At 32.9% G+C, this 14100-nt stretch overlaps 1 protein-coding gene across 1 annotated transcript; it reads left to right on the top strand.

The window, feature by feature from the left end:
* The first annotated feature begins 6051 nt into the window (after nt 1–6051).
* Nucleotides 6052–12494, top strand: LOC149477968 (myrosinase 1-like). Its single transcript, XM_089709634.1, has 6 exons — nt 6052–6086; nt 6459–6604; nt 7167–7834; nt 8257–8562; nt 9333–9574; nt 11906–12494. Exons 1-6 carry the CDS (start codon nt 6052–6054, stop codon nt 12123–12125), a joined length of 1617 nt encoding a protein of 538 aa, XP_089565760.1. The 3' UTR covers nt 12126–12494.
* The last annotated feature ends 1606 nt before the right edge of the window (nt 12495–14100 follow it).

Raw genomic sequence — 14100 nt, 5'->3', positions numbered from 1 at the left:
CTTCATATCGGCTCACCTAATAATCCTAATTCAATGGGATTAATTGAGCGTTTACATTCGACCATTAGTGAAATTTATAGATGTGCGAAATATGAAGAGAAATGCACGGATGCAGCATCAGTAATGATGTATTCAATTATTGCCTATAATAGTTCAATTCATTCAGTTACGGGCTTAACCCCTTTTGAAGTCGTATTTGGTCACACGGATTCAGGTAGCTTATTTAACGCTGATTTCGAGCAGCATTATATACAGCAATTGGTTAAGGACCATGCAAAACGTTTAAAGATTCTATATAAACATTTAGCAGAGAAAATGATCGAAACTAAGCAAAAGGTAAAGGATAGGAGAGGTGGTGAAGACCAAATCAGTCTCCCATCAGGAAAAATTATATTTGCGAAAGACGTTAATAAGCGAAAAAGCAAGGATAAGCCGCGATTCCATAAAGCTAAGGTTATAGGACAAGGTTCAAGGAACGTTATACCGATAGAGATTGGTAAACGGAAGACTAAGGTCCCTATTAAAAATGTAAAACGCCCTCCGCAGGTGGTGTTGGCTGATAGTGATGAGGTCCGCGCTGGCCCTTCAACTACAACTTCTTCAACATAACCCGGGAATTTATCCTGTGAAAGAAGGGCAAGCATATCTCCAAACAGACTATTGGACTATAATTAAGGTTTTAAATTTAGATAAGATAAATGATGACTTAAATTTTATTATTAGCAAATACAGTGAATTCGATAGTTTAATTAATAAGAATATTTCATACTTACACGATTTTCAAGTGGCAAAATATCACGCTGAATATATTCGCGACATAACGGTTCAGAAATACGAACAGTTAGTTCCACACAAACGCGTCAAAAGAGGTATCCTCAACCCTCTGGGTTCCTTAATTAAAATTATAACGGGAAATTTAGACTATAGTGACGCAATTAGATACGATAAACTTACAGCTAAACTTGAAAACGATCAGACTATCATTAGAAATAAAATTACCTTAATATCTAAAATGCTCGATAGTTTTATCAATTCTACTGAAGTCTTAAATCAAAATTCTAATATATTAGATAAGCGTTTAAAAATTGTAGAATCTATGATTAAGGAATTAGCATCTAAGGATAATCATTGGGTTTATACTACTTATGTTGTAAGCCTTTTAAATTTATTTGTTAGTAATTTTCGTTCTATTTTTATAAAATTAGGAGAAATAGAGACTGCTCTAGCATTTAGTAGAGTATCCATATTACATCAAAGTATTATTAATTCTACTGAACTGTTGCAACATTTAATTCTTATATCTCAAACTGAAAATTTAGTGTTTAAAGCGAGTGAGGCAAATTTAGTAAAACTAGAAGAAACTATTAATGTTAAATCGTATATTAAACAAAACCAGATTACGTTCATAATGGAGGTTCCAATTACGGATAATTATACTTATAACTATTACAAATTATACTCTATACCTATGTACCGTGAATCCGATAGTAATATCGTTTCCATTTTTCCTAAATATCCTTACCTGTTGGCAAAGGGGATGAAATACTTACCGATCGTAAAACCGTGCCGATCGCTCGCTGCTGGAGAACAATTTCTATGCGATGAACAAAATCAAACGCCATATCCTGAAACTACTTGCATAGAACAACTGCTTAAATTTGAAGGAAACCCAATGCACTGCGAACAACAGCTAATCAATATAGAGAATGTGAGAATTCAAAGAATCACACCTATAAGTTGGATACTTTTCTCAAAATACAGAAATACTCTGACTCAAATTTGCAATGGTGATGTCAGTAAATATCCTGTCGTGGGCACATACATAATGACCATCGACGAACCATGTAGCATCGAGATCCAGAATATAACGATTCGCCCTCACCAAGTAATCACTGAGAATGATCCTGTAGAACCAACAAAAATTATAGTTTTGCCGCAATTACCTGTGAATAGAACTCCAATATTATCCAGTACACGTGTACTCAATATGCGAGGCATCAACTTGGACGAAGTTAAATATATGTCAACGATATTAAAGCAATCAGTGTTCAGTGATAGTGAAATGGTTAACAGTGAAAGAAATTTTAGATTCAGTGCTACTTTAGGCTATACGTCTCTATTTTTAATCTTTGTACTTGTAATTCTATTTTTACTTTACTTACTTCGTTATAAGATATTAAATGTAACATGTCTGCGAAATCATCGGATAGTTATTAAAAATGAACAAACCGATAATTTCGCACTTAAGGAGGGAGGAGTTACGCATCCACCCCAACCCTCTGTATTAGGTTGAGCAATAGCCTTCCGCTGGCCTCAGCAAGACCACCGGAGAGTTCTTGCAATTTAGCATAAGCGTTGCAGTTATTGAAAAACATTTATTTCGCAATAAGGTATCGATTGTATCATTGCATGTAATTCTGGCATTAACATTTGTGACTCCAAATCGTCCACTTGTTATAGTTAATAATTAAATAAGTTTAATTTTAATTTTATTTTATTTTTTTAAAAAAGTCAAATCGCTCCCGCAAAGTTTAACTAGATATCATATTATGCTAATATTTTGCATTTTGCGCAATTATTATAACAATATGAAGATAACATCAATAAAACAATTTTATTTCATAACTGTTGTTAATTTATTTATCTACGGTATGTTAGGTATTAGCCCGAGAAAATTAAGCCGAAAATGGGCCATTAGCGGAAATGATTCGTGTAGTTTTAAAAATCACTACAGTTATTCCTTGACATGTGCAGAAGATCATAATATCGAAAGGCCTCAAGAGAGGGGAGGGTCAAAGGACCCTTATTTTTGCTCTTAATTATAAAATATGCACATATATACATATATAGCTTCACAGTTATTTCTAGGAAAATATTCTACATAAAATTACATTTACAATTATGTTCTATTTTTTTTGTACGGTTGATACTTAAGGAACTACGGGGGGACAATTTCGTTTTTCTTGTAGATAGATAGATAGATAGATAAAACGTTTATTCATAGAACACAATCACACTTACAAATAAAACACAAAAGACAAAAAGCAGTAAAACAATACAGAAAACACTCATACACACAGAAAAATGTCAGAGTTTTTAAAGAGACCCCGACGCTGATATTCTGCCAATGCCTCTTGAGGGCAGAAAATTAAAATAAACTTAAATAAATAGATAATGCAAAGGAGATAAAGGTTAAATATTCATAAAATTATAGTATATCAATAAACATATAGGTACACAAATGAAAGGGCAATACACAATATAAGAAATAATAATAAACTTCAGGAACCAACAAGCATTCCACAGAAGGTGTGGTAACCCTATAGGTTTATGCCTTACGGCAGGAACAAGACAGTGCAAATTAATAAAAATAAACAGAGAAAAATAAATAAATATATCAAAATTATGGAACTGATTTTTGTATTCCTAAAAGGTAGGTATTGTGTGGATGTTTTTGACGATGTAACGTGCAGATGTAACTGATCAGCTTGATCTTAACAGACATCGATACTCAGTTTTTATCAAATCAAAAATTAGATCTTTGCTCTCTCCCGACTACTTAAAAGTTTCACCAAAACTCGTCAAGTTGTTTAATTTAATTATGTACCAATAAATAAATGTAACGTTCAACGTCTAGACTGAACGTCACTTAGCATAGTCATTGGTTTGGATAAGGGTGTGGTGGTTGGATTGGATAGTGATCCTTGATAGCGTATTTGATTATTTGTAGGCATCAATTTTCATTTATTTTAACTAAGATAAAATAGATGAATCCTCCCTTGAGTTTGTTAAGTTTTCTATATGTTTAATTTAATTAAACTTTATCTTTCAGTGTGCCCCGCTAACTGGAACCCAGAAAGCAACGCGGATACAATCAAACCTAATCCTAAGGAGAGCAAGGAATACTTCCAGAAAGCGAACTAGATTAGTCAGTCAGTCAGTCATTTTGTCAGTCTGTTAGTGGCCTTTAAATGCCTTATATCAGGCCAAACTTCCAACTTTGACAGTCTAAAAGGGCTGCCATATAAATGACGTCACAGATAAAAAATACACAACGTTATAAACATTTTTTAATCTTAATATACTATTATAAAGGCGAAAGTTTGTAAGTATGGATGTATGGATGTTTGTTACTCTTTCACGTAAAATCTACTGAACCGATTACAATGAAATTTAGCACACATATAGAGGGTAACTTGGATTAACACATAGGATAGGTTTTATCCCGGAAATCCCACGGGAACGGGAACTATGCGGGTTTTCCTTTGAAAACGCGGGCGAAGCCGCGGGCGGAAATCTAGTTGTAAAATAATGTTTTTATCTACTTTCAGAAGCAATTTTGAATTGTATTCATAGATGAATTAGACTGTCATTAGTAATAAAATGTTATATTGAATTATATAACACAATAATTATTGTAAACAATTGAATGTGTAACAATAGAAAAATATAGTGCATTTTAATTAAGCATGTAAAACATTAGATAAGGTTATTTTATCAATGAATTTTGTCATTATCAAATTGCGTTTTAATATTTTAATTATTTGGACCTCTTTGAGTGTAAAAATAGGATTCTTCACGATATATCAGATTAAAGAAATCGTGGAAATACATTTCTTATTTAAGGGGAATTTCACGTGAAGCGGGCATCTAAAAAAACAGTATTCTTTAAAATAAATATAGATAACGGTATTATGAAATACTAGCGTACAACTATACATATACTACATCAGCGCGCAGCTTCGTCCACTTAGTAGAGTACCTACTTTTAGGGAAAAACTATCTTTTATAAAAAGCCATCAAAATAATTAGTTTAGTTTTAAAGATTAAAGTAATTTCATAGGGGCAGACAGAAAGCGTCTTTATTTTAAATTATGAGTTCAATTACCCTTTAATCGTTATATTTTTTTTTAAATCCCTAATTAATTAACTAACTTACTAAAAAATGCTTGAAATCGGAAATTTAATTTTTGTTTCGATACTCGCTTCACGTAAAAAGCCCCTATAATTAATTGTTTTTTTTTTGTTGATAAGTCGCCATTCACGATTCTCCAAAATCAAATTAATATATCTTTCAATTGACTGATTGCTTTTATCAATGTAATCGATTGAAATGTATTCAAAACAAAAAAGAACCAACCCTTATTTTCCTCTTCTTATGGTTCATTTAACATCAATAGTTTTGAATTTGATATTTTGACTTTATGGCATTTAACTTCTTTATAAATTTATTATCGAATCACGCCTCGTAATCGAATTTTTTTTATTCTTTAAAAAATCCAAATTATTTTTTTATACCTACTGAACATTATCATAACCTACAATTGACTATCAATACACATTAATACAATATATATTACAACAAAAAGATTCGTAGTTTAATAAGACTACTATGATATAGATCTATAAAATATCTGAAGAGCCAGCCCTAGTCCTAATAAAACCTCTTGCTTGTCCGTGTTAGTAGCATAGTACATACTATAAAGAGAGCAGTAGTCCAACTCTCGGCATTTAGGAGAGCACGGTAGCTAAACTCGCGAGGCGCAGGGTTGTCACTTGTCACATTGATATTTTAAATAATTGTATAAACAAACACCGACCGCTCACAGCAATGGCGCGGCCCTCACGAGAACGGTGCCAGAGTAGGAACCGAGCCGCATTGTGTGCGCACCTACGTACTTACATGAAAGTAATACGTACCAGTCCACTGTAGCTACCTTTAAATTTTTAGGAGATTTCAGCATTACATAGTTTGTCAATTTGGTTAAAATTATAACTGTTATGTAGTAGGTAAACACTTATTTACGCAATGTAGCGGTTGTGCGTACATACAAAATTAATTACTTACCCTATATATTGAAGAAGTCAATCTTTATTATCATTATTATCTCCAATGATGCGGAATATTTTATAATTAGCCGTTTTTGGTAACTCGATAACAATTCCAGTAATCTTAATCATGATGGTTCAAAGATAAAGAATCCTAATATATTTCTCATTTTCCGATTTTGGGATACATTTGATTTTTGAGCACAGAAAATTTAGCACAAAATGCTTGCGCTCAAAGAAGTAATTGTGCTATTAAGGTACGTGAATGTTTTTATTACATCATTATTTTAGGAACGTCGAGAAAACAATTTTGCATATTATGTTCAGTGAAATTTGATTTTAAATTAACGTTTAATTAATTGTTCTTTCATTATAAACTGCATCACTGTTATATAATTAGGTATTGATCCATATTTTTAGTTATTCAAAAATACATTTATAAGTTTATAACTTTTATTTCTTACATGTTTACATTATTAAATAATTTTTCGACAGCACTAGTGTTAAATAGTGTCTAAGCAATTTCTTTAATTATTTCATCAGCACCAGAAAGAACATAATTTAGCTTTTTCATTCTTATACGCCTTTTTCTGATTTGTTTACTTGTCATATTATGTATCTAATTTCAGTATAATATATGGCATCACAGCAGTCAGTTTGAATAATGAGGAATCCCGGAATAATACGCAAAGAAACTTGAGAAGATTTCCAGCAAATTTCCTGTTTGGAGCTTCTTCATCTTCATATCAAATAGAAGGAGCTTGGAATGAAGGAGGTAATTATTGTTTCAATTCATAAATTTTTAATATGTTGATGTTATTAAATCAGAACAGAATATTTTAATTTTTATGAGTAAATGAAATGTTTTTTTTTAAGTATGTGTTAAAAAAACACAATTCTTATCGTTTATGCTATAAAATTACGATTCATAAGCTAAGTTTCCTTTGAGAACCCTTAGTAGTTACGAGAATAATTTAGGAAATGCAAATCAGTAATTATTATGTAAGTAACTACTGTTTATTTTTTGTGGCAAGGTCTGAATTTGATCTTATGCCTACTTCCCTACTAATATTATAAATGCGAAAGTAACTCTGTCTGTCTGTCTGTTACGCTTTCCCGCTTAAACCTCTCAACCGATTTTAATGAAATTTGGCACAGACAATCTTTAGATCCTGAAAAAGAACATCCTACAGGCTACCTTTTATCAAAACACCACGCGGGCGAAGCCGCGGGCCGAAGCTAGTAATTTCTATAATTAATTTATGCTAGTATTTTTTTTTTCTTACCACTTAAACATAAATCACACGTACCATTATACCAAATACCAAATATTACAGGTAAAGGATGGTCTATGTGGGACCACCTCGTCAGAACAGACCCCGACCATATCGATGACAGATCAACTGGCGATATAGCCGCCAACTCGTACCACTTTTACAAACGAGACATTGAAATGCTCAAAGAACTTGGCGTGTCCATCTACAGATTCTCCATTTCTTGGCCCCGAATTCTGCCCTTCGGTCGACATGACTATGTTAACCCAGAAGGAGTGGCGTATTACAATAATTTGATCAACGAACTCCTTGCTAATGACATCACCCCATTTGTGACTATTTACCACTGGGAACTGCCTCAAAATTTGAACGAACAGGGCGGTTGGCTGACTGAAGATATCGTCGATTGGTTTGGAGATTACGCTCGAGTGTTGTACCGTAATTTTGGAGACAGAGTGAAGCATTGGTTGACTATAAATGAACCGTATATTCATTGCAATCACGGGTATAGTCAAGGGCTCCATGCGCCAAAGATACTGTCGCCAGGCATCGCGTTTTATGAATGTGGTCGTCATATTCTTTTGGCTCATGCAAGGGCGTACCATATTTATAAGAACGAGTTTGCATCTCAAGGTGGTCAAATTTCTATAGTTATCAGTTCGGATATGTCCATGCCAAGTGATGATTCTCAGTCCAGCTATGAGGCTATGGAAGATTACAGGGCTTTCTATGTAAGTATAATAAATCACAATTTTACTGCAACAATATTTTGCTGATGATCAAAATAAGAAAACTCTCAGACAACCCTCTTCACAATGGATAGCTTTGGCCCAACAAATCGTCGATGTTTGCTACCATTACGGCGATTATAAATAAACACAAAAAAAAACATATACAATGACTGCCGACCTCAGACATTTAGGCCCTCTACACTGTCATGATTTTTGTTTTGTTTATTTCCTATACTTTAAGGGTTGCCTGGATCGCTACCTAGCGATAAGGCCGCCTTTTGCTTGTTTTATATGTGTTGTGTGCTTTTGTATCTGTATTTTTTAAGCAATAAAGAATTTTCATTCATTCATTCATGATTGAATAGTTAAGAGAGCTCGTTAAGTAATATTCGTCTTTACTTAAAATATAAATATCGTTTCAGGTCGGCCAATACATGGATCCAATTTTCTCAGCAACCGGCAATTATCCTCAACGACTGATTGACAGAGTTGCCCAGGCTAGTGCGAACCAAGGGCTTTCAGAATCTCGTCTCCGCCCATTCACACAAGAACAAATCGACTATATTAGGGGAACTGCAGATTTCCTTGCGTTGAACCATTATACGAGTAAATATGTGTATAGGAATGATTCTCTTAAGGGAACTTTCCAAGTTCCTTCCCATCGAGATGATTCTTTTGTTGGCACGTATCCTGACCCCTCTTGGATGCAAGGAGACGTTTGGCTTTTTGTGAGTGAAAATTTTGCATGCTATTTTGAGAGTTTTAACTCTTAGTCTTATAGCATGGAATGCAATTAATAAAATTTTGAAAAAAAAAACTGAGAGAATAGAAAAAGAAAACTATCATTACATACATCAATGGGATTTCTTCTACAGGTCGAAGGAAGCGGATTCGAATCCCGCCTCATGGTCTTTTGGTTACCATTTGATACAAATTTTAGTGGGATTTTTAAAATGCACAGTAGAAAATAGATAAGAATAAAAATAATATCTGCGTCGATTGTTTTGTAATTCGCAGCAAAACAAATGATAAACTATAATTGTATATTATCTATTATGACCAATTGCTTTTGAAACTTGTTTCTTTTTAATACTATCGTAGCTACGTTAATCGAGTGTTAGTCCAAACCGGTTCGATTATATAAAAAGGCATAATCTTGTAATACTGCTGAATTGAGATTAGATGTAATAACGAATAGAATTATGATAAGATTTTCAGGCCTACGTCATTAAGGAATAACGTAGAATTCTGCTGGTAAAAGAATTATTTAAATCGGTTCAATAGTTTTTGAATTAATTCGATACAAACAAACAATCAAATCTCCTCTTTATAAGTATTTATTATAAATTATTTAAAAAATAGCCTATGGCACCCAGGACTGTATGCAGGCTTAATGCAAAAATCAAAATGTTTAGAAACAGTAGTTTTTGAAGTAGGTAGTTTAATCAAATCTTTCCTCTTTATATTAGTTACCTTAATAGCATTATAATTCTTCCAGTCATACCCTCCCGGACTATACAAACTCCTAGTGCACTTGAAAGAGAGATACAACGATTTAACAATTTACATAACAGAAAATGGATTTGGTTACGGGACAACTGGTCTAGTAGATGAGAAGAGAGTCACGTATTTAAGAGGATATATTAATTCCTTGTTAGATGCTATAGATGCGGGTGTGGATGTCAGAGGATATTGCGCTTGGAGTCTGATGGACAATTTTGAATGGAATGCTGGGTTCACGTAAGTTGAAATTTATATTTTAAGTAAGTCATTTATTCGGTAGATACCTACAGTGTATCGGCACACCCCTGACACTCCATACAAAATTATCGTTTTGACAGTTACACTGTAGAGACTGCAAATGTGTGTGTTAACGCTTTATGGTTGGCACATTTGTGACTAGCGTAAAAAAAATTCGCGTTTTTATGATGAAATACATCCGTAAACAGCACAATATCTAACCATTTTCTACGAAAAACGATAATCACAAATCCAAAATAATAAAATTACTTTAAGTCAATTTGATTAATGTTGTCAATCTTCGTTGCGTATCGTCCTTGTAGAAAAATGTGGACCATTTTTAGACTGATCGTGCGGGGGAGGTAAATGTTTAATTTTGGCGGGAGGCGGAGAGTGTCCGTTCTGTAGCGTTTAGCTACTATTATGTATTCTGTGGTATCGGTAGGTATACTTGAGCAATATATAAAACTCAAAGGTGACAGACTGACATAGTGATCTATCAACGCACAGCCCAAACCACTGAACGGATCGGGCTGGGCATGTAGGTAAAATGTTAGGACTTAGGACCGGACGTAGGCATCCGCTACGAAAGAATTTTGATAAATTTTTACGTTTTTACCATGAAAATTTATGGTTTCCACGCAGGCGAAGCTGCGGGCAACAGCTAGTAATTTATATAGAAACTGGTTAACCGAAGATTGTATGTCACTCGATAAAATAGATACTCTTTAGTCGGGATTTATTTTTTACACGCTTTATATTAGCTTCACCTGTATGTTTGTTTGTTTGTAACCGACTTCTTTGGGCGCGATTTTGACCCACTTTAAACGGCCAGATTTCGTTCAAACTTTGTAGATTTATTGAGGACCGATGACAATACACTAATTTGATAAAATTTTCTATTTTTAGTTCGGTTTTCTATAAAAAGCGTGTTTTTTAGTTTTTTTTAACTATTATTATTTAAACTAGTTTTCTTTAACTTGCTTTGGAGTCATGTAAATTCATATATGTTTAAGGTGTTTACATATTTGACATATGATAAGCTCCACACAACGTTTTTTTTTTAATTCTTAGTTTAAGTTCCCTAGAGGGCGCTGTATCAATTTAACGTAACGTCATGCAGATTTCATTTCATCAAAATTTCATAAAAATCGGTCAAGCCGTTTTTGAGTTTGATAACAATACTGTGACAATATGATGATTGACGATAGACGGCATTTGCACTTAAAAATAGAAATTCATAGAATCTACTATCAATCGGAAATACAGATTATTTGAAAAGATTATTTATAATTAACATGAAAAAGTATTATTATTTTTCTTAATCAGCTATACGCATTATTATAGGTAATATTTAAAAATAATTAAAATAATCTTATTAAGCTCTAATCAGAATATATATTTTTGTTATTTTGTTCTCTTCATATAATCTATCTAATTAATCCCTGATTTCGACGTGATTTGCAATTTGGCTTTATGAAAATTACCTACAGACCAATCTATGTGAATTTGATTAAAATACGTAGTTACATCTGTTTGGTCACTTCACATTTATACTATTTAGATAAAATTATAATAATACCATTTATACATATATATACATATATTATAAAAGCATAGGTCGCTTTTATACACTAAACAACGGACGATCCTATGTTTTCATAAAAAACGCACCGCTGCGGCACCGCAGCCGTCCGACACGAAACGCATAAATTGAAAGCGCCCATACACTTCGGCTAGAACTAAGAAACAATTCTTTTAGAGATAATAGAGTCTATACTCATAGGTAAAATCACACCTCCAGCCAGTATGAGCAGTTAATATTGATGGGTGCGCTCAAGGACCGGCCCGCGCCGGAAAATTAAAAAATTCCATCATTTCTTAAGGTTGCACTCAAATTGTCAGATTAGCAACATTGGGACCTCTAATATTGTAATTAACACCCCCATATCTAAATCTGACGTGCTCGAATAATATTACTTTAACTTTTGACCCATTCTGCATAGCCACGAAATCGACGATTTTGTTTCAGCAAAGTCCTAGAGCATGCAAAATATCAATATCTAACGATCTAAAGTATTTCCATGCCACTTTTTTTTAATAATCATAAAACGATTCCCCATCGCTAAAAGTGGAAACATAGGACCTATTTTCTCGCTATTGTCTAATCTACCAGTTACTACTAGGTTTCCTAGGTTTATTTATTTGAAAATTTGTACTTACCGTGTATCTTATTTAAATTTTCTCTACTTCTAACAATAGGAAGGTGATAGTTATGGTTAAAAATAATTATTATCTACCAACTTATACAATTAAATGCTTTTTTTACAGAATGCGCTTTGGTCTCTACGAAGTTGACTTCGACGATGTGAACCGAACACGCAGACCCAGAAAATCAGCACTAGTGTATAAGGAAATAATTAGATCTAGGGTTATAGACCCTACCTTCAATCCGGACCCGTATGCAAAAGATGACTCCAATAGTGCTATTGTAGTTAAAACATCTGCATTGTTTATTTTATTATCTGCTTTTGTTAGTATGATTTTTTAATCTGTGATATTTTCTGTATAGATAATTTATTTATGTTACTGTAATAAGATATTGTATGACAGCTTAAAGCTACTAAGAACAAACTTAACTAAATGTAAATAATAAATATAATAATACTCTACTAACTAACACTAGCTTTAATGATAGGATCAACTTAATTATGTCAATACAGAGTATACCTAAAGAAATAATTTACAATATTTTCTCTCCTATTTATCCATACTAATACATATTATAAATGTGAAAGTAACTCTGTCTGTCTGTCTGTTACTCAATCACGCCTAAACTACTGAACCAATTTGCATGAAATTTGGTATGGAGATATTTTGATACCCGAGAAAGGACATAGGCTACCTTTTATTGCGAAATATGTACCACGGGCGAAGCCAAAGGCCTCGGGCGTGTGTCAAAATCGAGTCTAAAGGAGTTGGTTACAATATACAAACATCCATACTAATATTATAAATGCGAAAGTAACTCTGTCTGTCTGTCTGTTACTCAATCACGCCTAAACTACTGAACCAATTTGCATGAAATTTGGTATGGAGATATTTTGATGCCCGAGAAAGGATATAGGCGTTTTATTGCGAAATATGTACCACGGGCGAAGCCGGGGCGGACCTCTAGTACATTAATAAAAGCGAGTTAAAAAGATATTAATATGTCTAGATAGGACAGGACTAAACGGTATTACATATATCTCTTAGTTAAAATATTCAAAAGAATACGTGAAGATTATATTTTATATAGTAGAGCCATTTTAATAGGCAACATTTGACAGTTCAACAAAATTCTACAACGTAACCTAGTAACGACAACATAGAATAACATGATATTTCTTTCTGTTAGATCTGCACATTTGCTTAACTTTTTTCAATAACGATTACATATTTATAATAATAATGACCGATACAAGTAATTTTAAGATTTCATTTTACTGATGAACCATTCTAAACATAATAAACAATTTCTGAATTGAAGAACTGACGTCGCTACAATTTTGTGTCAATAAACCTTTTTTCTTTTTAAATACCAGAGATGTTACTCTAAAAATCGAGATCTGACATCTAGAATCGAATGCATTGATTACTTGTGAACAAAAATCATCATAAATTAATAAATTCGATTTACAAATGTTTCAAATCCGTATCGATTAATTCACTTTAATCGATGTTTTTAAGCAGGTTACCTCTCTTCGAAGATAAAATTGATAGACGTCAAATGTTGCCTATTAAATTGGCTCGACAATAAATGTTATCTCTCTGTAGCTCTGTATAACATATCTAAAATATTTATAGAATTATGGAAGTCACATTTGTATAATAGCATAGTATAAAGAGAGAAGTAGGCCAACTCCCGACGTTCCGCTCCGCGTACGCACAAACGTACGCAGCGTTGCGCCTACATACAAACAGCACGATGCACCTTTGTTCGAAGTTAACTTGCTTTTCTCTATATACTATGATTATGGTGTTTATTGTATAGATATTATTATTTATTTTGTGTCGATATTATTAACCCTTGTATACAAAATATTATTCAAGTCGGTAATAAGTTATTTATAATTTGTGTATAGCGTAAACATAATATTATTATTAACGTGTGACGTGTCATTGATTTAAGATATCATATTATGCTAATATTTTGCATTTTGCGCAATTATTATAACAATATGAAGATAACATCAATAAAACAATTTTATTTCATAACTGTTGTTAATTTATTTATCTACGGTATGTTAGGTATTAGCCCGAGAAAATTAAGCCGAAAATGGGCCATTAGCGGAAATGATTCGTGTAGTTTTAAAAATCACTACAGTTATTCCTTGACATGTGCAGAAGATCATAATATCGAAAGGCCTCAAGAGAGGGGAGGGTCAAAGGACCCTTATTTTTGCTCTTAATTCTAAAATCTGCACATATATACATATATAGCTTCACAGTTATTTCTAGGAAAATATTCTACATAAAATTAC

Source organism: Colias philodice, chromosome 23, assembly GCF_061535455.1.
Source record: "Colias philodice isolate Cphi_HAF_F1 chromosome 23, ilColPhil1 Martin Lab GWU primary, whole genome shotgun sequence".
NCBI classification, from domain to species: domain Eukaryota; kingdom Metazoa; phylum Arthropoda; class Insecta; order Lepidoptera; family Pieridae; genus Colias; species Colias philodice.
The sequence above is the reverse complement of the archived record's forward strand: the minus strand, read 5'-3'. Positions and strand labels throughout refer to the sequence as shown.

Bases quoted from the DNA above. Each gene is read 5' to 3' on its own strand.
- LOC149477968 (XM_089709634.1), top strand. From the start codon at position 6,052: ATGCTTGCGCTCAAAGAAGTAATTGTGCTATTAAG. The intron at 6,087-6,458 runs GTACGTGAATGT...ATCTAATTTCAG, and splicing joins GAAGTAATTGTGCTATTAAG to TATAATATATGGCATCACAG. The intron at 6,605-7,166 runs GTAATTATTGTT...CAAATATTACAG, and splicing joins AGGAGCTTGGAATGAAGGAG to GTAAAGGATGGTCTATGTGG.